Source organism: Camelina sativa, chromosome 9 (genome assembly GCF_000633955.1).
Source record: "Camelina sativa cultivar DH55 chromosome 9, Cs, whole genome shotgun sequence".
Lineage (NCBI taxonomy): Eukaryota > Viridiplantae > Streptophyta > Magnoliopsida > Brassicales > Brassicaceae > Camelina > Camelina sativa.
The window spans coordinates 14,635,073-14,658,882 of NC_025693.1; the positions used below are offsets into that span (position 1 = coordinate 14,635,073).

A 23,810-nucleotide genomic window follows, 5' to 3' on the forward strand; every position below is an offset into this window, starting at 1 on the left:
AGAGAGAGAGAGAGAGAGAGAGAGAGAGAGAGAGAGAGAGAGAGAGAGAGAGAGATTTTTTTCTTTTGATGGCGGAGAAAACAGAAAACGAAGAAAAAGAAGAAAATAGCAAATTGTTGTTTATAAAAAAAATATAGCAGCTTTTTTGTTTAAAGTTTTGTGTAGTTGTAGGTTAGAACGATTTATTATTATTATTTTTTTTTCTTAAAAGAATATTGTGAGTTTGGTGAGAAATTGGAAAAAAAAACAGAAACAAAGTTTGTGTCTAGTTAAGGGCTTGTTTGGTCATTTAACTCAATGAAAGTATACCACTATGCTTTTGTTTTTTGTTTTTTCACTCATCAATTTAATTGAAAGTGCTGGATTTCATACTAGATTTAGTTAAATGGTATATTTTAAATTATATTATTTTCTATATTTCACTTCTAGTTAAACATGATTTCTTTTTGGAATCATTTTTTTCATTTTGCTTAAATCAAAAAGACTAATTTTTTTTAATTAAGTTCCTTTTGTTTTCAAAAACCTCAAATCTTAAATGATATAAATATTATAATGACCTTTACATATTTATCTATTGGATTACAAAACAAAATAGACTTTATAAATAGAGTTTATAGACTTTACAAAACAAAATAGACTTTATAAATGGATAATTATATTGATCATTATAAATGATACATGAATATATGAAATAACCAGAGTACATAATAGAAAATTAGAGATATATTTTTTCAATTTCATAACTTTATTGTGGGGTGAATATTGTAGTATAAAAAATAATGACTTATAAGATGCAAATCAAAAATAGACAATGAAGATAAACTAGTGTTTTATTAATTTGTGGTTTATAAATATTTTTTTTTATTAAAGATACTGCCAAATGGACCAATAAGAAGAGAGTGAAACTTTACTTTTATGTATATGATTAAACTTATATTCAATCTTTTTTTCAGCTTTAAGTTTTTGTTATGATTAGTCACTTTAACACACATTTTCTATCTTTTATTCCATTTGAGACACATTTTTGAGATATGAGACAGTTTTTTATGAGCTTTGGGCAACTTTTGTACTGTTCTCTTTTTTAACTTGCTCACATAAAATTTCATTTCTCTGCCAACAAAATCAGACACTCACAGTTATAGTCGTATTGCTATTTTTGTTTTTCACATTCGGTTATAGAATAATATGACACAGCAAAATCCCATATTTAATTTCTTCATTACAATACATCACTCACTGAGTCGTCCAAACGAAAATACTTCTCATATCATCTTTCTGTTCGACGTCTTTTGCTGATCCCAACCTGTTCAACATAGGGCATAAGTATTTGGGCGATGCGACCGGAAACTCATGTTGAGTGTCTGCAAAAGCCGGTTTACACCGCTCACAACATAACAAAAGTGTTATCTCTTCTGGTAACACAAACCTTCTCTATTGTTGATTCGTTTAGCTGTTTATGCTTTGGTGTGTCAGCTTTGTTAACACTGATGGCTCCTCAACCTTACAAAAGTTTACTCACTATTGCTAGTCCCGTCCCTGTGGCAATGATCATGAAAAAGAACCTTCGCCTCTCTGCCCGCTTTGTAGAGGCTGAGGCAGAGATTAGATATGTGGTAAAGATCCATGGAGTTGATACTTGTTACGGTCATCTCATTAATCTATACAAGGGAGAAGCCAGTGATGATGCTGCTAAATCGTCGTCCTACCCCTGCTGCTCCTTCTCCTACTCTTGCGTCTGCTCCTCTTCCTGGGTCTTCTTCCAAGGTTCCTGCCCCTGCTTCTCCTTTTACTTCTCTTGGGTCTGCTCCCCTTCCTGGGTCTTCTTTCAATGTTCATGCCCCTGCTGCTACACCTGGGTCTTCTTCCATTGTCCATGCCACTGCTACACCTGCTGCACCTGAGACTCTTCCATTGTTTGTACTGCTACATCTACTGCTACACCTGCTGCTAAACGAGGTAAGCGACAATGGACTAAACTTCACACCCAGGTGTTCAACTCTGTTTTACATTTGATGCTAGAAGACAGTCGGAAACCATCATATATTTTTCTTCACATGGTGGCTACAGGTCGTGTGCCTAATCTTACTCCGCAGCAAGTGGTTGACCACTGCAAGAATCGCAAAAAAAAAAAGGTGACGAGAATAAGTGCTGAATGATCATTAAAAGAAAGACTTAACCTAATTAATTCTAGCTGCTTTGCTTTGCTTATTATTAGACTTGTGTAATTAAGGCTTATGAGCCAGAGTTTTCCATTTTAAAGTTTTGAAGTGTTTCTCCCAAAAATAAATAAATAAAGTTTGCTATCTCTTAAGAACATGTTTCTCTTTATTCTTTCTATTTTAATTTTCCCTTTTTCATCTTTTTTTCTCCAGAAGTTTTTTTCTGAACGAGGTTGTTAATCATATCTAGTAAATTCTTTTGTACGTACATCATACTATAATTATATTCTCTATATTTTAACATCCATTTAGTATATTTTAGGTATAGAATTATATTTTTTATAGTCTATTTTTATTGAACATTTGTTTGTTGATTAGTGGACAATTAATTATAATTAGATATGTATAAGATACAATGAACAAGAAACAAACTACAATTTTGGAAAGATTTAAAAAGGTGGTCTAAAAATTTTTGCTAAAAAAATATTCATGGTGTGTGGATGGGATGATGGACAAAAGGAGATAAAAAAATCAAATCAAATCTTGCATGACTTGAACTTCAAACTTAAAGATGATAAACTAGTTCTACCTCTTAAAACTATAAACCCTAAACTTAATTTTACTTAAATTAACTATTTTCACTAAAATTAATTATTTTCACTTAAATTAATACTTTTTTTAGAATGGACAACAATTTTTTTTTACAATGAATTGTTCAGAGTTTTTGGAAAACTCTTCTGCATACCAAAAGAGAACAAATAACTTAGGGGGTGTATTGAAACCATGATTTTGGAGGATTTGATGGGATTTAAGAAATTTGGAATTATGGTAAATTTTAGGAGAGTTGATATGATTTATGGTAAAATTCTATTAAATCCCACCTAAAACCATGAGATTTGGATTTCTGTATTTTTAACTAAACAAATCCTCTCAAATCCTCCAGAATCCAAAAAACTTATTAAAACCCAAATCCACATACTGTTTTGAATAACAGTGGATTTTAAAGTTGATTTTTAAATCATCAGTTCAATAACAGTGGATTTCATGAGACTTTTTAAAATCCATGATTGAATAACATAGGATTTGTAAATTTTACACAAATCACTTAAAATGTCAAGTTGAATACACCCCCCTTAGTTTTTGGAACCATAGAAAATTGTCCATCAAAAGAGTACCCATTAAACCTCTAAACCCTATGCATTAAACCCTAAACCATACTTAATTTCACTAAAATTGCAACCATGGTATAAGTTTAACAATTGAACCACATTTTACTATTAATTACATAAACCTATCAGAAATCATTTTTCATTATCATGTCTTAGCAATGTGGATGGTTGTTCTGTAAGAATCACTTATGGATGGTGAAATGTGTAACAAATATGGATAGTCACTTGTAGCTCTCAAAGATGACGCTAACTTATGTTGACAACTATTGATACAATTTAGTTTTACGTAAGTCCCTAAACACATAAACAATATATACATGTGTGCATCCACATCAACAATTTCACACAAAATATTATTTACATCGTTAAAATTAGAAAAGATTTGAATACATACCTTAAACTTAAGAGAAAATTTGAAATTTATACTAATTTTTTTTAAGTTTTTGAAATGTACTTTATGTATTGATCTAAATGACTATTTTGTCCTCAATTACAAAATAATTAAAACTAAATACAATATAACTAAATTAATTCAATTGAAGAAAATATTTTTAAAAACATAGTGTAAACTAGATATTCAGAATTTTGCTAAAATTTTTTTTTTTAAATGATGAATTAATTTATTATACATATTAATTAATCAATGAATAAAAGATTAAATTAAGATAAAATAAATAAAATATGCCTGTAATTAATAATTAATTAAAAATTAAAAAGAGAAACACAAAATAATTAAATTAATTTATGTTAGAAAATAATTTTAAAAAATCACTGTTTATAAATTTAGATATTGAAAAAATTTAGATAATGATGAAGTAGTTTATTATGGAAAATATAATCAACAAAGAAAATTAAAATTCAGATAAAGAAATAAAAAGGTGGTTTTATAAAACAGAAACAATACAAAAAGACAAAATCACAGTTTAGACAAAATCATTATTCTATAAACATTAAAATAAAAAATTAATTAGATTTCTTCTTTTTCCATTTATGTTTAGTAAATTTTTTAGATAATATTAGTTTTAAAAAAATATGTCAACATTTAAAAAAATCGACTATGTTATAAATCCACTAGGCATAACATAAGTCAACTGTTTTAATATAAGTCGATGACAAAGATAATTAAGTCAACAGAAGTAAAAAAACAAAACGATTGTTCAAAAAGACGATATTATAAATAAATGGGGCATTCTCAAAAATGCCCCTTTTTCCATATCTCTTTTTAAAAATACCCCTTCATGTTGACCATTTTTAAAATTACCCCTCTTTATATACAAAATGACCAAATTACCCTTTTTGAGTGACAGCAAGAATGTACAGTCATCAAAATCGAAAATATTTTCCCGCCAAAAAAATTTCCCGCCAAAATTTTTTTTCCCGCCAAAATCAAAAATTTTTCCCGAAAAAAATATTTTTTCCCGCCAAAAAAAAAAATTTTCCCGCCAAAATCGAAAAATTTTCCCGCCAAAAATATTGAAATTTATACCTTTTAAAAACCTTGTAAATGCTTTTAAAAAACTTTTAAAAGCGTTTACAAGGTTTTTAAAAGGTTTTTAAACACATTGTAAACGCTTTTAAAAACCTTGTAAATGCTTTTAAAAAGCTTGTAAATGCTTTAAAAGGTTTTTAAACACCTTGTAAACGCTTTTAAAAACTTTTTAAAAGCATTTAAAAGGTGTTTAAAAACCTTTTAAAAATTTTATAAAAACTTTTACAAGGTTTTTAAAAACATTGTAAAAGGGTTTAGAAGGTGTTTAAAAACCTTTTAAAAATCCTTTTAAAAACCATTTGAAAACCTTTTAAAAACCTTTTAAAAACCTTTTAAAACCTTTTAAAAACCTTTTAAAAATCTTGTAAAAGCGTTTACAAGTTGTTTAAAAAACCTTTTAAAACTCTTTAAAAAATCTTGTAAAAGCCTTTACAAGGTGTTTATAAGGCTTTTATAAGGTAGAAACCTTATAAAACCTTTTAAAAACCTTGTAAATTTTTTTTGGCGGGAAAAATTTTGGCGGGAAAATTTTTTTTTTCGAAATTTTTTATCAAAAGTTTTTTGACAAAAAAATTTTTGGCGGGAAAATTTTTTTGAAAAATTTTTGGCGGGAAAATATGTCGGAAATTTTTTGGCGGGAAAATTTTGTTTTTCTTTTTATTGAATAAAATAATTTCATCTAAGGGTAAAATGGTCATTAAAAATTAAAAGATGGCATAAATAAAAATGGCCAGAAAAGAGGGTATTTTTGAAAAGGGGTATATCAAAGGGGCATTTTTAACAAATTCTCTATAATCAACAATGATTAAAATAAGTCTAAAACATTGATATATATATATATATATATTATTTTAAATAATTTAAATCTAAATAATATCAAGAAAAAATATTTAAATTCTTTTTCTTTATTCAAAATTTTAAGATAAAAAATTGATTCATGTAATTATTATTTAAAATACAATAAATACATTTTTGTTATAATTTATATTTATTAATAATTTATTCCGAATTTAAAAATTTTAGAAAGTAATTTATTTTAAAATTTGAATTATTTTAAAATTTAAATTTAGTTTTTATTGTTTTTATTATTTTTATTTAATTGTTAAAATAATTTTTTAAGGGTATATCTGTCCATTTTCATTTCAAAATGTGTAGTTTTCAAATAACTATAATATTGAGTGTAATTTTTAAATTTCTTTAAAAATTTAGTATTTTCTTTAAAATGTCCCTTAAAATTATCTAAAAATTATACAAAATTATTGAGAGTTATCCGAAATATCCGAACATAAAATTGATTCTTGTCCATTCTGACAGTGATTTTATGTATCTGAATCATTCATATATCTGATTTATATTATCTGAATTATTTAAAATAAAAGTTTATGGTGTAATTTTTCTTTTTTTTTTGTTAAAAGGTTTTTATGGTGTAATTTTTCGATATCTAAAATATTTTAACTCGAGTTATGTATTCGTTATCCGAATATTTTAATCGAAAGGAACATACAATACACCAACTTAACAATTACAGTTTAGGCTTAGGGATTCTTCTCCAACGTAACAAGTACAGGTTTGTTTGGAATTTTTGCAATGCCCTAAACTTGCGCATTTGCAAGTGTTTGTTTACATACACATGATTCACCCAGATGTCATGTACAGTTGGTCCAAATTCTGAAGACATATGGTCATGCCTTCCCTTTATTTCTGTGATTAAATTATTTTTATTATTGTATATTCTGCAGCCGTATTTTAGGGGCATCATCTTTGTTACTTGTTTTCTCCTACCCACTTATATATGAAGAGGTTTACATTTTGGGTAATTTAAATCCATTTTGGGCTTCTCAAAGTTAGACAGTATATTTCTTCGCGGTCCCTTTTGATCGATTCTGTTTCGTAATTGCAGCCTCAAGCCTTTTTAGGTTTGACCATAAACTTCTTTTGTACTCTTTCTCAATCCAATATCTGTGTGATTTGCTCCAATAACTAATACTTTTATGGGTTTTGATGTTTGTACAGATTTGTGTCGAACAAATGGTTTGGTGCTATTATATTTAGTGAAATTGTACTTGGAAGAAGTTTTCAATAGATACTCTCTCTCTCTACCAACGAATGAGGATGAAGCTGTAGTATGAGGAACCTATATGTGAAGTATTGAAGTAGACTTGTGTAAGTGAAACAGGGGACATGGTCTTGCTTCTAAGTGGTCTCCTTCAGGATCGAAAGCTCAAGGAGCCATGGTGAGATAAGCTGAAACTTGACTCTTTTAGATTAGTTTCTGGTTTTGGTAAAAGGAGCTGCTGTTGTTTTGGGATCCATGTCTTTTTCTTCCAGGAAGTTCGTCTGTATATATATACTTACTCATTCAAACTGTGGATAGAGCAATGAGCAAAGCTTCTGGCCAAACGAGAGGCTTTACTTTTGGCTTGATAGTTGATTAACGTAATAATACCATATTTATTTGTAACGTAATAGTTGATAAAGTCATCTCTAAAGAATTCCAATGAACATGCGTATCAGATAGACCATGATGGTCATGTCGATCATATACCAACACAAGAAAAATGATACATGTTCTGAACTCTCTTGGCCCCTTACGGTTAAAGAACACTTATAAACTATGAAGAAGACAAGACTACACAGACTCAACCAACAACATAGTTAATTATCGAAAAGACTAAAATAATACATTTAGATGCAGAAAATACAGACTTTCTTAGATCTCATCTTCCGTACCCTTCCAAAATCGTGTGAGTAACATACATAAGTATCAACGAATTTCTTAAATTGGGAACACAAATGGCAGATGATGCTTCCATTGAAACATGCATAAAACCCCCAATCCCTGGAGTATTGAGTGAGAAATCCAGCAAGGGTAGGTCCAGGCTTAGGTACTGCACCACTTGTCCCATGGAAGGCCTTGATTCTGGCACCACATTTGTGCAGAGCAACCCAAGTTTCAAAACCATCTCAACTTCCTCTGGGAAGGATTCTCCTCCCAATCTTGGATCTCTTGCCCCGAGTAAAGAAGCATGTTGCCAGCATTCACAAACCCACTTGATCAGATATTGCTTTTCCACCGGTAACTCAGGTTCTACAGGTCGCCTTCCACAAGCTACTTCAAGAAGGAAAGCACCAAAGGCGTACACATCAGTTTTTGTAGAAGCTCCCATTGTTATTATTAGCTCAGGTGCCATGTAACCTATGGTACCCACAACAGCTGTTGCAGATAAGTTGGCTTTGGGGTCATAAAACCTGGCCATACCAAAATCTCCTAACCTTCCATTATACTCAGAATCCAACATGACATTAGAAGCTTTTATATCTCGGTGCAAAACAGGTGGACTGGCTCCTGTATGCAAGTAATTGAGAGCCAAGGCAATGTCCTTAAGAATAGAAATCCTTTGCAACCATGAAGGAGATGGGTTTTGGTTATGAAACAAGTACTGGTCAAGACTGCCGTTGGGCATGTACTCGGAGACCAGCAGTAATTCACCCTTTCTCCGGCAATACCCGAGAAGAGGAACCAAATGTCGATGTTGTAAACTTCCCATAGTTACAACTTCTGCCACAAACTGTTTCATTCCTTGTTCTGCATCGTGTGACAGTCTTTTCACAGCTATATACCTGCTTAGGGGCAGAGTTCCTTTGTACACTTCTCCAAACCCACCTTTCCCAACAAGAACATCTTTGCCAAACCCATTTGTTGCTTTGTACAGAGACTTGTAGGAAAATCGGTGTGGGCCGTATTCCTTTTCCCACGATTCTCTCACTTCTGCATACTTGTTTCTCCTGTACCAATAAACTCCTACGAGAACCATCACCACAGGGATCACCAATAAGACGACCAGGCCAATATGAATATGCAGTGGAGATAATTTATTATTTTCGTCTCTAGGAAGTGGAGACTGTTCATCTCTTGGAAGAGGAGCTTGTGGGAGTTTAGTGAGGTCCAGAGACTGGATTAATTTTTTGCTTTTACTAAAACTCCACCCAAGTATATACTGGTTACTTGTCAATCTCCCTGTTGATGCAGAGAACCCAACATACATTTTTATCTTGAAAAATGTCTGACAGATTGATGGCTCTTGAAATAAGAGGTCGATTTGGTTTCTGGATTTCTATAGGGGCCAGAGAAACATTTAGCAACGATCCATCATAATCCACCCAGACCTGGATAGGCTCCCCACTCAGGAGATTTATGCTTACATTCATCCCCAATGCACTGGAAAAGTAAGACGGGAGAGCAGATTCAACAGATATCGGGTTGTTCACATCAATCCCAACATGAGCCTTTTCTAGCTCACTAAACTCTACTGTCTCAACAGTATCGAGCTCAATGGCTAGCAGGTGAGAAGAGGAAGATGCCCAGGTACTGAGTTGAGTATGCATGAGAGAGATTCATGGAAGGAGATACAACAAAGGCAATCCCATGGCCACCATCCATCAGCTCCGAACTTAGGAGGCACCAACGCACACACAAAATGTGTATAAAATGAGAGTGACGAAGATGGATTAAAATCAAATGGCTCTTGAAGAAAGCATGACCTAGTTTGCAACTCTGTAGTATTTGTCAAGTGCAAAATTCCACCAGGAAGGATCCTGGCAAGCCCATCAACAAAAAGATTTGCTTGGTTGAAGCCATTGTAGACAAAACTGGATTCTTGTTGACATGACAAAGCAAGTCAGATGAATGCAGGAGACGATCAAAACCAAATCTAGTCTGCAAGCCATTCCTATTGAAAGAGAGAGTCTGATAATTTCATGGATAAATTTGTTCTCGCCAGTAAGAAGCAATCTCTGGAGCTGTAAAAAATGGTCTACTCATAAGTCAAAAAAAAAAAAAGTCAAACGTTCAACATTCCAAGTCCTCCACATTAACATATTCCTCCTAAGGAATTACACTAGTCAGCATAAATATAATATAATAGGCATCACACATTTGACTCGACGGTAATATAATCAAATAATAACAATGACAACCACCATATAATCATTGCAATAATCTAATCCATCATGAGAATTAAATACTGCAGGAAAGACTCTGTACTCTGGTTAATCCCAAGGTCAACCGAAGCAAAGTACTTCCCTCTTGTAGGAGTATTTCATGCTACTCCCGATGGAATCTCAAATGTCTTGGGATGTAAGCTGGTTTCTACTAGCACATTCAGAAAGAGAAAGCATTCTTTAGTCTTAGTATATTCATATATACTATGTGCCACAAACTTTGGAGTATAATTTTTTCAATCCAATTAAGTTTATATGTAGCTGACCAAGTCATCTCTGAAGGATTCCAATTAACTCATACATACTAAGGATTCCAATTCCAATTAAGTTTTTTCAATCCAATTTTAACATCTAACAAAAATAAGCGAAGCGATATCTTCCAGAATTGGAGCTGAGATATTTGAAATCACTCCGTCGCCGGAAGAAGAGAGACGGGACAGCTCCGCCCGGAATTCTAACGTTTATGGGACGGACACACACACTTTCGAAAACGTCAATAGAATTAATTTAAGTCATGATGGTCAAACGCACGAACCGGGTAAACCAATTTAAACCGAATTTGAGATCACTCACACTCACACTCAGCGTCTATGTCTGGCTCATGATGTAATATGGATGACAATAAACTTCATTATCTGCCACTGTTTGTCCTGGAGAGACTCGACTCGATGTCTTCAGGTTCAGAAACTACGTTTAGAGACTTCTTAGATTCCAATGGATGCTCAACCTCCTTTGAGTTGTTAGCTGAGGAAGAAGAAGCAGAAGGAGCTGACCAGTTTCTTGAAGTAAATGAGACGTTAAGCGAGGCTGCATCAACCACTACAGGAGTAAACGAACCGATTCCAATCGTGTATGGTGAAAAATCTGGCAATGGTAGATTCCCGGCCAAGCAAAGAACCACTTGTCCCATTGCTGGTCTAGATTCCGGCACGATGTTTGTACATATCAACCCCAACTTCATAACCAACTCAACTTCCTCCGGTACAAACTCTTCTCCCAATCTTGGATCTTTAGCATCAAGCAAAGAATCTTTCTTCCAGCATTCACAAACCCATTTGATCAGAAAACGTTTCTCAACTTGCACCTCGAATTCAACAGGTTTCCTCCCACATGCTACTTCGAGCATGAAAACACCAAAGGCATACACATCGGTTACAGTGGAAGCTCCCATTGTTATCAGCTCAGGAGCCATGTATCCTACAGTGCCAACCGCTGCTGTTGTGGCAGCATTGCTTCCATGGTCATGAAACCTAGCCATACCAAAGTCTCCTAACCTACCATTCAATTCAGCATCTAACATAACATTGGAGGCTTTGATATCTCGGTGCAAAACAACTTGTTCAGCTTCTCTATGGAGATAGAAGAGAGCTGATGCTATACCCCTCACAATCACAAGTCTTTGAGACCAAGAAAGAACCGGAGTTTGCTCATCAAACAAGTGCTGGTCGAGACTACCGTTAGGCATGTACTCAGAGACAAGTAAAAGCTCGCCTTTTCTCCTGCAATACCCGACAAGTGGAACAAGGTTCCTGTGTTTCAGACTTTTCATACTCACGACTTCAGCCACAAATTGCTTCATCCCTTCCTCGCCATCATGGGATACTCTCTTCACAGCTACAGTTCTGTTCATAGAGAGATCTCCTCTGTGCACTTCACCAAAACCACCTCTTCCAAGAAACCTATCCTTGTGGAACCCTTTTGTTGCAATGTATAAAGATTTGTAAGAGAACCTGTCTGTACCATATTTCTTCTCCCATGGCTCACTTACTTCCGCATATTTCTTCTTCCTGTGGTAATAAACTCCCGCAAGAACAACCATTAGTATGATAGCAACTCCAACGGGCAGAGCGATGATCAGAACATATGGTGTCTTATGCTTAACTCTAGGCGAAGGAACTAGAGGAATTTTTGAGATGTCAAGTAGCTTCAATGATTCCATGCTTGTGCTGAAGCTCCACCCAAGAAGATAATGGTAACTGATTGCTGTCCCTGTTGCTGCAGAGAACCCAACAAACAATCTTCTACTCTGGAATAGTTCTAAGAGATTGATAGATCGTGACAAAAGAGGCAAACTTGGCTTCTCAGCTTCAAGAGGCGCCACGGAAACAGTAAGTAGAGTTCCTTGGTAATCAATCCAGACCTGTATAGGGCTCCCACTCGAGAGGTTTATGCTCACATTCTTCTGTTCTGACTTGGAAAAATAAGAAGCTGGTGCTGACTCGACTGAAATGGGGTTGTTGACATCAATCCCAACGTGGTTATTGTTCGTCTCAAGAAAATCTGTGTTTCTAACGGTGTCGAGCTCAACAGCAAACAGGTGAAAAGAAGGAGATCCATGTGTTGAGGCGTTGAAAACCCCCATGTACCGAGTTGGTTGCGCCCGTGTGAAATCCACAGAAGGAGATATCACAAAGGTAATGCCGTGGCCGCCTTCAAAGCCCGGTTTAGGCACCAGAGCACACACGAAATGTGTTGAAAACGAGAGTGGTTTAGAGGATCTGAAGACGATTGGCTTCTTGATGAAAGCATGACCCATTTGATGCTGCGAGTCTTTGGCAAGCTGGAGTAATCCATTGGGAAGCAATGTAGCAGAACCGTCAAGAGAAAGATTTGCTTGACCAAAGCTGTTGAAGACAAAACTGGTAGCTGTTGATGAAGTTGACAAAGAGATGAGATGAAAAGAGGAGATCAACCAGATTAGAAGCAATCCATTAGACATTGCTGCTGGTGAAAACAGAGAGCTTACTTTAGCTGCAGAGATACTGGAAGTAATTATGACTACAACAATTACAGAGTGTATCTATATCTTTATTGGCAATACAAACGAACAGTAACAGCTAGATAATATTATAGAAATCATCATAACTTCACGTGTTTAATGTTCAAAATCCAAATTTAACAAAACTAATCCAAATTTAGTCCAAAGAAACAAATGAAAGTGCTAGAAGAGTACTAAGCAAAGAGAAACTTTATTATATTAATCATTCATTCATGACACGTGTCTTGGATTTAGTACCCATAATCTTTCACCGGATTTTCCTCATATTGCAGCAGCTACTTATATAATTTCTTATGGTGCTTAGTAAGAAAACAAATACTTAAAAAATATAACAGATCAGAAGCAATCCACAAGTTAATTAAGAGTTCATCCTTCTCTGATCAAACTTCGCTGGCTGCAGATAAAAGGATGTGAACTTATTTTAATGATAATCACAGCCTACCAGCATCATATGCATTTACTTTTCATTGGCATTACTCTTAACAGTATTGTAAAATTTATATAAATCAAGAAATGCTTCACAGTATTAAATATTCCAATCCCAACATCAGCCGGAAACAAATGAAACTACTACACGCTGTACCCACATAGAAAAATTCGTTAAATGAATCGCATCTTTCTTTACATGATATTTTATATTATAGTAAGGGAAAGAAGTACTCAAAAAGTCGAAAGTAAAAGATATCAAAGCTTACGGAGATCATCAACCAGATCAGAAGCAATCCATTAGACATTGCTGCTAGTGAAACAGAGAGCTTCGTTTAGCTGCAGAGGTAATGGAACTATGGAAGTAATTATGATTCCAATAATTACAGAGTGTACTAGCGTTCGCATCTCATATCTTTATTAGTGTTACAAACTGGACAGTAACAACTAGATAATATTATATAAATCATCATAACTTCACGTGACTGATTATAAAAGTGACTGATTTACGCCTTGATTTACGCAAATTGTTGTATTTGATGCCCTCAAATGTGCGTTTGTAGTTTCCTTTTATCATAGTCGTTTGTCAAGCGTAAAAGGTCTAGCTGATGAACCTATCATGCAGATTTGTAATACATATTTTTACCTATATAAAAAAAAGACACTGTTTTCTTCTCAAGATCAGTTTCTTGTCAAGACAACTTTTGTTCTTGTCAGTGAGAAACAAAACAGTGGAGCGACCACGAGGTATATGATAGAGGTTGGTAAGTTGGCAACCATCCAATAGCTATGGAGTTCATAGAATCTATAATTCCAATTTCCAAATCCGTGCTATTTTTAGCTGCCGGTTTTTCGTGCCATCAATAAACTAGTACAGTATACTCCCTCTGTCTCACAAAGATTGATATTTTGAGATATATTTTTATCCCACAAAAATTGATGTTTTGCAAACTTCAAGAAGTAATCATTTAAAATATTAAAATTTTTGAATTGTTATTGGTTTATATTTTCTCTCTCTACCAAAAAGTAATTATAAATTAATTAACAAATAAAAACTAAAAATTTTCTTAATATGTGTGAAAGTCTCAAAACATCAATCTTCATGAGACAGAGGGAGTATGTTTTTTGTTTTCCTTTGTTTTTTTTTCTGTCAAAGATAAATAAGAGGTTTTGACTCTAGAAAAGAGAAATAACAAAATGGCTATTACCAAAATTTTAGTTTGGAAAAAGGCAATTTTGACTAAATTCCCTTTTATCTTCTCAAAGAATTATTTATTTACTAGTATTAGACCCGTACCTTGTACGGGAAAAAGCTTAGACATAAGAATCAAGTGCATCTCCCAAAACCTCTCATCACTTTTGCATCTACACCATTGTGCTTTGCATGTATGTAGCAGTTAATTTTCCACCTTCAAGAGATCAACGTAGATACACAAATAGTATAGCAAAGTAAAAAAAAAAACAAAAATCGCTACGCATATTAAGAAATGAAAATATTGTAATGCAAATTACAGTTAAATTTAGGTTTATCATGATCAGTTAATTCTAGTAGGCATTTAAATAACACAGAATTAATTACATTACCAAACTCACCAATTCTTGTTCCGGTACATGAAAAAAACATCATGTTTAGTTGACGCACCTGCTAGAAAAACCATAAATTAAGCTGATGTAATTGCTTTTTTTTTGTTGACGAAGTTTGCGTGAGTTTGTTACCGTAAAAAAGTTTGAGCGTTTGTCAATTACTTCAGATTCCTTACGCCTCCGTCTTTTTTTCTAGGGAATTTGCACTCAATAACCAACAAAAAAAACTATAATTAACCCACTAACTATTCTAACCATGTATAACTATACTCTATAAAAACTATAATATATACTATATTACCCTTGCCCTTACTATTTCCTTCCACCCTCTTCCACCACCATCCCCACCCCCTACCACCACCTTCCCCACCCCCTAAAACCACCATCTCTATCTCCTACCACCACCTCTTTACCACCATCACCACTAGGGTTCCCAATGTGCTTCTAGGGTTTAGATTTCCTCCAGCCAAACCTCCGGCCACCGCTATCCCCGGCCTCCGGCCACCGGCCGCCGGCGAACTTTTCCGGCAAACTTTTCCGGCGAACAATCCCGGCAAACTTTTCCGGCTACTCCGGCAAGCCACCGCCGGAGTACCACCTCCGGCCAACCACCGCCGGCCAACCACCACCGGCCAGTCACCTCCGGCCAGCCACCTCCGGCCAGCCACCTCCGGCCAGCCACCTCCGGCCAGCTACCGCCGACCAGCTACTTCCGGCCAGCTACCTCCGGCCAGCCACCGCCGGCCAACCACCGCCGGGCAACTATCTCCGGCCAGCCACCACTGTCCTCCACCACCATTGGTAATTTTCCACTGCCCTCATCTTAATCTTCTAATTTTTTTAAATATAGTGTTATTTACTACTATAGTTTTTTTGTTTTGGTTACTGACCTAATTCACCCTTTTTTCTACCCGATATGAGGAAAGCAAGCATCTATGATATCATCTTATTGGATGAATTTAATATCTATTGTGAAAATCATTGAGAGCCTTTTGTTTTGCAGAAAAAAAAAAGAAACAAAGATGGTGTGTCGATGGTTGGTAAAAAAATAGAATGATCTGGATGATTATTAAGTTTTTTATAATTTTACAGTGGTTTTATTTTGAAATTGCAGAGATAGTGGAAGAGTGGGAGGACAGTTACTGAAGAAAATCAGGTCTTTTTCTAACGTTTTGCATTTTTGTTGTATTATTTTTTAGTTATTTTTTAAAAATATGATGTGGCTTAATCTTATTGGACAGGTTACTTGTGATTTATAGGATAAAGGATACGAACCGATCGTCCTTCCTTTACAAAAAAACCCCTAATAATGGTTGCGCTAATGGCGGTGAGAAAGCTTCCACCAGAACTAGAAGAAGAGATACTGGTTCGAGTCCCACCTCGATCTCTCGTTCGCTTCAGATCCGTTTGCAAAGGATGGGACACTCTTTTCAACAATAAGAGATTCGTCGACAGAAACTTTGCCTGCGGTCGCCCAGAAATCTTGTTAAAGACGCATTCCCATATTTATTCGATAAGCTTCGATCTCAACAACGACGACCCATCTATAAAGATTAGTGATTTATGTTTTGATTTACGCGGTCCCCGTTATGATCTCAAGGGGACCTGCGATGGTTACTTGTTCTTGCGCAACTCTGATCATGGAGCCGTGGTTCGAAACCCGTTATTTAATCGGACTGAACGGATTGACCCGGATGCTGGGCGTCCACGTAGCAGCAGTCCGAGCATGGGTTACGATGGTAGTAGCACCGAAAAGAGTTACAAGATTATTGGGAGTTGCAAGTTTCTTGGGACTATGACTAAGATGTTTGATGAAGTTATTACGAAGTTGGATGTCTTCAAATTTGCAACCAATGCATGGAACGTTACATATGATACCAGTCAACGTTCTAATACTTATCGCGAAACAATAGTAGATGAATGTAATGGCAGGGTCTCCCTGAATGGAAATTTGTACTGGACAGCTTATAAAGGTCATCAGTATTTCATCCGAATGCTCGATTTTTCGGAAGAGGTAGTAAAGACCTTTTGTACTCTACCGTTTAAGGGAACACATAGTAGTTCACATACTCGTGGCCTCGCGATTTACAAGGGAGATCGGCTTTCTGTGTTACAACAATGCGCTGGAGGAAGAGAGGTTAAGATTTGGGTGACAGAGAAGAAAATTGGCAATGGGGAGGACGTGGTGTGGATTAAGTTCATGACTATCTCAATACCTAATTTCCCCATGGTTTGCAACAACACTTCTTCATGTTTCTTCGTCTATGGAAAGACCTTCGCTGTGTGTTTTCTTGCCAAGAAACCTAAACAAGCTTGGGTCTATATTGTGAGGGGAGATCTGTGCAAAAAGTTTAAGATAGATGAAATGGCATCTAAGCAGTTTAAATCCTGTGTCTATCTTCCTAGTTTGATCCCCATGAATTTCTCTGAAGGTACTGAACCAAGAAGAAATGTTTTACAAGTTTGATTTACATTGTCGTCGCTTTCTTGTTTTATATATATGATTTACCTTCATGTACGTAGTTTTGCTTTGTTATATATTTCTTTTTCTTCTTCTTTTGGAGCCTTTCTCATTGGTTTGAAAGGATACTATATATATCATTCGTACAAAATATTAAAAGTTGAACTCAAGATATATGGAACCACAATTTGTTTGGCCTAATTCGGTTAATTAATAGAGGATTTTTCTTAAAATCTGGTTGTGAGCCTGANTTCTTTTGGAGCCTTTCTCATTGGTTTGAAAGGATACTATATATATCATTCGTACAAAATATTAAAAGTTGAACTCAAGATATATGGAACCACAATTTGTTTGGCCTAATTCGGTTAATTAATAGAGGTTTTTTCTTAAAATCTGGTTGTGAGCCTGAGAAGATATACAAATTCGTTTCTCTGTCAGTGATTCCTGTTTATATAGTATAGCTTACAGAGAAGAAGGTTATAAAATCCCTGTTGAAGACGAAACTGGTATCTTTTGATGAAGTTGAGAAAAAGATATAAGATGAAAAGAGGAGATCAGCAACCAGAACAGAAGCAATCCATTAGACATTGCTGCTGATGAAAACAGAGAGCTTCGTCTAGCTGCATAAATAATGGAAGTAATTAATTATGACTACAACAAGTACAGAGTGTACTAGCATCTGCATCTATATCTTTATTGGCTTTACAAACTGGACAGTAACAGATAGATAACATCATAACTTCACGTGGTTAATGTTCAAAATTCAAATTTAACAAAACTAATCCACATTTAGTCCAAAGTAACAAATTAAAGTGCTAGAAAGTACTAAAACAAAGAGAAAAAATTATTATATTAATCATTCATTCATGACAGGTGTCTTGGATTTAGTACCCATAATCTTTCACCGGATTTTCCTCAGCAGCTACTTATATAATTTCTTTTGGTGCTTAGTAAGAAAACAAATACTTAAAAAACATACACAAGTTAAGAGTCTATCCTTCTCTGATCAAACTTCGCTGGCTGCAGAAAACAGGATGTGAACTTATTTTAATAGTATTGGTAATCACAGCCTACCAGCATCATTAGCATTTACTTTTCATTGGCAGTTTTGTTAAATTTATATATATCAAGAACTATTTCACGGTGTTAAATATTCAAATCTCAACATCAGCCAGAAACAAATGAAACTGCTACACGCTGTATAGCCCACATAACAAAAAATCCATTGAAGGAATCGCATCTTTACATGATATTTTATTATAGTAAGTGAAGAAGTACTCCTAAAGTCGAAAGTAAAAGAAATCAAAGCTTAGGGAAAGCCAAGCACCCACTTTTTATAGAATATTGAAGTAGGTAAACAGAATCAAGCTTAGGCAAGGCAAACAGAGAAAATGCAGTCTTAACGTTTAAGTTTTCTCCTACCATCTTTAACCTTCTTAGGGAAATAGAATACTCAACTCCATAGAACTCCCAGATTGTCCTCTGGGAAACATCCTAATTATTTATATGGTTCTTACATGTATTAACACCTTTCTTGGTGTAACTAGCAGAAACAACGTTCATGCAAAATGGACTCCAAACAATGTGATCAGAATAATACAAACAAAATAACAAACCACATTTCTCACATTAGTTTACTTAAGTCCATATCCTATAATTTAATGCTCATACAGAATTGCATCTGAAACATCTATAGTACTGATGAGTCTCTTTCTGCAAGCTCCATCTGTTTCAGTCTGTAGCCTGTATATAATGGAGAAATTCTTCATCAAGACACAATTCTTCGACCGAGATCTCCATCTGATCTGTTTGCCTCTACCGTGGCAGGTGAAACCGCTAGGTCTAGTTCCAGAGTTCTTATACCTGACTGCAGGCAGACAAAACCGCAGGTCTGCAACTCCGGTGGACCAGATCCAGCCGGCCAGGTTTTTTTCCATCCCTATTTTGTGTTCATTGCTAACAATAAAATTTGTCAACACTTGAGGTCTGCAAATCTGGTGTTCGGTAGACCAGATTATACCGACCAAGTTTTTGTCTACAACTATCAAACTTGTTCACACTACAGGTCTCTAGATCCGGTGGACCAGATCCAACCGACCAGGTTTTTGTCCACTACTATAATGTCCTTCTCTCTCTCTTCAGTGGACCATATATGTTCGGTCATGTGTTTTGTTTCCATTGCTAACAAAAAAACTTGTCCACACTGTAGGTCTGCAGATACGGTGGACCACATCTAGTAGCCAAGGTTTTTTTGTCCATCACCATTATGTTCTTCGTCTTTTGAGTGGACCATAGCCAAAATTTAGTATGAAGATTCGTGTCCACTACTAACAGAAAACAATGTCCACACTGCATATCTGCAATTCCGGGAGACTAGATACAACAACCAAAGTTTTTGCTCACCACATTGTTGCAGACTGTGAATAACATCTTTACAAACAATTAAGGCCAATCTTGATTTATTTTCAAAACTTTAATTGTAAATGTTAATAATCAATGATTTAATGAAAATGTATTTTCGTCTTTTTCATATATGACACAAAATTGAAAATGACAGTTTTGAAAATGAAAATTAAAAATGGCATTTTCCACAAGTTTTGTTTGGAAAGTGGCAAATCAAATTCCCTTTTAAGTTTACACAGAATCGCATCTGAAACATGATAAAATTGACATAAACAAACAATAGCCAGTAAACAGTACCCCAAATAATAATAGAACATAAAAGACAAAAGAATTGATGATCACATGTCTCAGACTAGCTACATATATTCTTAGAACCTTTAGAAATCGACAAGTTATGGTAAAAATATGAGGAAATCACCTATATAAGAAGTTAAATGCGGTCTTTAACAGTTTCAAGAAGAAGTCTCTAAACTTTACCTGTCATGGGATGGATGAATGGATCAACAATGTCACGAACTTGATGAAGCTCTCTTGTGATCCCACTCAGCTCCACAGATGAAACTGGCCTCAATTTAACTATTCAAGAAAACCAGTGGAATTTAATGTGATTAGTTAGACAATCCAGCAAAAAACGAGCATGAACAAACCACGAAATTCATAGCAATGACAATAGCAACAAAACCTGAACTCCACGACTTGTAAATGGAACCAAAGCTTGAACAAAATGGGATATATACTTACTTGAAACAGGATTCAGAGAAGTCGGAGATTACTCAATTATATATCGGGCATTAAACCATCACACTGAAACCAACCCTCCCCAGACTCTGGTATTCAAGCCGAGGACCAAAACATTGGTTTCTGTTAACCTGGGGCTTGTCGTATATTGTTTATAGAGAAGTAACAGAATGAGATCAAAGTAGCAGACAGAGTGAAGAACAACTTGTAAACATCTGTACAAAAGCCTCTTATTACTGGAAAATGCAATAAATTAATGTAAAATGAGAAATGGAGATATGAAACATCAAAATTTACAAAGCTTAACAACACTTCTACAAAAGACTCCAAATACTACTTTTCAATGGTGGATGTCTTTGTCAAATATCAAAAAATAAATAGACTTCACAAGTGAAGCAAAATGGTATGCATGCCAAACCAAAGTTCTCAAAGTTTACCGTCCATGGCCATGGACAATTGAGTGAGTAACAAATGTAGAGTCGTTGGCCGAGGAAGAAGAGTAAAAAGTCTTGGTAGTTGGGGAGACAGGGAAGGGGTTTGATCCGATAATCAGTGGGGTAAAGGACCCGATACCAGGAGAACTTGGAGAGATATCAGGCAGCTTTAAGCTTCGGTTTAAGTATTGCACAACTTCTTCCATAGAAGGTCTTAGTTCTGGCACACCATTTGTGCAAAGCAACCCTAGTTTCAGTACCATTTCAACTTCCTCAGCTGAGATTTCACCTCTCAATCTTGGATCTCTAGCTCCGAGCAAAGACGCCATTTTCCAACATTCACATACCCACTTAACTATATACCATCTTTCAGCTGGCAACCCAGGTTCCACAGGTCTCCTCCCACATGTTACTTCAAGTAAAAAAGCACCAAATCCATACACATCAGTGGCAGTGCAAGCTCCCATTGTAGCAAGCTCTGGTGCCATGTAGCCAATGGTTCCTACAGCAGCAGTTGTAGCAGGGTCTCTCCCATGATCATGAAACCTTGCCATACCAAAGTCCCCTAACCTTCCATTAAGTTCAGCATCTAACAGAATGTTAGAAGCCTTGATATCTCGGTGGAGAACAACTTGGGGAGCCCCTGTATGCATGTAATTAAGAGCTGAAGCTATATCCTTGATGATTACAAGTCTTTGATGCCATGAAAAGGGTGGTTTTCCGTCATTGAATAAGTATTGGTCAAGACTACCATTAGGCATGTATTCAGATACCAGAAGTAACTCACCTTTTCTTCTACAATACCCAATAAGTGGAACCATATTCTTGTGCTTCAAGTTACCCATACTGACGATTTCAGCCACAAACTGTTTCATCCCTTCCTCTGCATCGTGGGACACTCTTTTCACTGCTATTTGTTCTTTGGAAGGCAGAGTTCCTTTGTACACTTCTCCAAAACCTCCTTTTCCAAGAAGTCCATCCTTGTTAAACCCTTTCGTTGCATTGTACAGAGCTTTATAAGAAAAACGGTGTGGACCATATTCTTTTTCCCATTCTTCTCTTACTTCTGCATATTTCCTTCTCCTGTAGATATAAGCTGCTCCAAGAGCCAAAAACACTATAGTAGCCAGTAACATGACCAGAATAATAAGCAGCGCTGATGGTCTCTTATTTTTAGCTCTATGACGAGGAACTCGAGGGAGTTTACTGACATCCAAGGGCTGTAATGACATCATGTTTCTGCTAAAACTCCATCCGAGTATGTATTGGTAGCTGATCAATGTCCCTGTTGCTCCAGAGAACCCAAGAAAGAACTTTCTGTCTGGAAATGTTTCTGAAAGGTTGATGGATCTTGACAAAAGAGGCTGGCTTGGCTTCTGAATTTTAAGAGGAGCCAGAGAAACATTAAGTACACTTCCTCCGTAGTCCACCCAAACTTGAACAGGATCAACACTCAGAAGTTGTATGCTTTTGTTCTCCCCATCTATCTCGGAAAAGTAAGCAGCCGGAGTAGAAGCAATAGACATAAGGCTATTGACATCAATTCCAATATGATTGGCATCAATGTCATCAAACTCAGCGCTGAGAGCAGTGTCTAGCTCAACAGCAACTAGGTGAGAAGAAGGGGATCCTTGAGTTGAGATGTTAAAAAGTCCCAAGAACTGTGTTGCGTCTGCCTGTGTGAGATCCATGGAGGCAGATAAAACAAAGGCAACACCGTGACCACCAATAAAACCGGGCTTAGGCACCAGTGCACACACAAAATGAGTTGAGAAAGAGAGAGATTCAGGTGTACTGAACTCAAAAGGCTTCTTGACGAAAGCATGACCCATTTTCTGTCCGGATCCGTCAGTCAACTGCAACTGTCCTTTGGGAAGAATTTTAGCAACACCGTCAGTATAAAGGTCTGCTTGGCTAAAGCCATTATAAATAAACCCATCCTCCTGTTGACTTGAGATGCAAATCAGATGAATACAGAAGAAGATCATCCAGATGAGATGCAATCCTTGAGCCATTTCTGACAAAACAGAGAATCTGACCATTCTGAACGAATCTTTTCTTCGACACCAATGGTGGATAATAATGTATCCAGCTTGCAAAACAAAGTCAGGTCAAAACCTCCCAGTATATAATATAAAGTCCCAATCTTTTTCATTGCCAAGTCCACAATAATTTCTTAACATTTTGTCTCTGAGAATTACAGAGTTGACTTGAGAAATTTTACGATGACACTCCTTAGTATATTCTTAGCCTCTGAAAGATTAAACTTATAAAGCCGGCTTTAATATTAAAAAAACCGAGACTTGTCAATCATTTCATGGTTTAAGAATATTCTTCTCCACTACTCCCCTATCATCAAGAACAGTGCCCACCATGCTGAAGTCAGAATCTCTAGCTACAAAAATATGTTTACTGGCTTTTTCAAATGTTTGACCTTTTCTTAACTCCTAGTTATTATATAAATAAATTTCTTTCAACTAGAGAAACAATTTCAAAGTCCAAGAAAACAAAACAAACAATTAACGAATTCAAAATGCACCCAAATTGATAAAATAAAATATTCATACCAAGTTGAATCCAAAGGCAAGTCCATCATCAAATCATCATGTTCAGTTGTTCACGCCAACACTTCCGCTAAGATATTAGTGAAAAAAACCCCATTCAAAAGCTGTAAACTTGGCTTGACGTACTCTTCTTTCTTCTGCATTTGAGAAAAAAAAAAAAAAAAAAAAAAAAAAAAAAATCTCTTTGATTCACCAGATACGCACACTGAAATCGAGCAGATGGGAAACAAGTACAGTGTCGCCACGAGCCGCTCCCTCGCCCCCTCTGAATATGGAAGCTGCGACAATCATCTCGGTCGAGAGATTCTGCGACAGAGGAGGACAATGCTCTCGTCAAGGAATCTATCAATCGACTTCGGTGCTGAACTAAACAACGCTGTCTAGGGCTCCAATGTAAATTATTCATTTTATGGGGGACTACTATGCAAAATAACCAAAATATAGGGGTAAAATGTAATAACTTAAATAAATAGGACAGATTGACGAAAGTCTCACTTGGGTCTTCGAGGTATATATAATAGGATATTTTTTGGCCCAATGATAAAAACATAAAACTTTACTGAATGAATGTAAATCTCTCTATTTGTATAGTATTCTCTCCAA

General features: G+C 35.6%; 4 protein-coding genes across 6 annotated transcripts; 1 reads left to right on the forward strand and 3 right to left on the reverse strand.

Moving 5' to 3' along the window:
* Positions 7,535–9,545, reverse strand: LOC104715284 (putative L-type lectin-domain containing receptor kinase I.4). The gene is given in 5 exon segments (XM_019230262.1): positions 7,535–8,866; positions 8,868–9,171; positions 9,173–9,255; positions 9,257–9,490; positions 9,492–9,545. Coding segments are annotated over 5 exon segments (2,007 nt in total).
* LOC104711001 (probable L-type lectin-domain containing receptor kinase I.5) lies at positions 10,102–13,418 on the reverse strand. 2 transcript variants are annotated; one of them, XM_010427667.1, is made up of 2 exons: positions 13,293–13,418; positions 10,102–12,991 (listed from the first exon to the last, which is right to left on the reverse strand). In XM_010427667.1, exon 2 carries the CDS (start codon positions 12,535–12,537, stop codon positions 10,450–10,452), a length of 2,088 nt encoding a protein of 695 aa, XP_010425969.1. In that variant the 5' UTR covers positions 12,538–12,991; positions 13,293–13,418; the 3' UTR covers positions 10,102–10,449. The 2 variants fall into 2 exon arrangements, with proteins under 2 accessions (XP_010425969.1, XP_010425970.1); XM_010427668.2 differs by having other exon boundaries at positions 10,103–12,539.
* On the forward strand, positions 15,908–17,074 carry LOC104715285 (putative F-box protein At1g58090). The gene has a single exon (XM_019229956.1). The coding sequence runs from the start codon at positions 15,917–15,919 to the stop codon at positions 17,072–17,074; it is 1,158 nt and encodes a 385-aa protein (XP_019085501.1). The 5' UTR covers positions 15,908–15,916.
* LOC104711002 (probable L-type lectin-domain containing receptor kinase I.6) lies at positions 20,426–23,605 on the reverse strand. Of its 2 annotated transcripts, none has more exons than XM_010427671.2 (2): positions 23,211–23,605; positions 20,426–22,660 (listed from the first exon to the last, which is right to left on the reverse strand). In XM_010427671.2, exon 2 carries the CDS (start codon positions 22,656–22,658, stop codon positions 20,643–20,645), a length of 2,016 nt encoding a protein of 671 aa, XP_010425973.1. In that variant the 5' UTR covers positions 22,659–22,660; positions 23,211–23,605; the 3' UTR covers positions 20,426–20,642. The 2 variants fall into 2 exon arrangements, with proteins under 2 accessions (XP_010425973.1, XP_010425972.1); XM_010427670.2 differs by having other exon boundaries at positions 20,426–22,735; positions 23,211–23,604.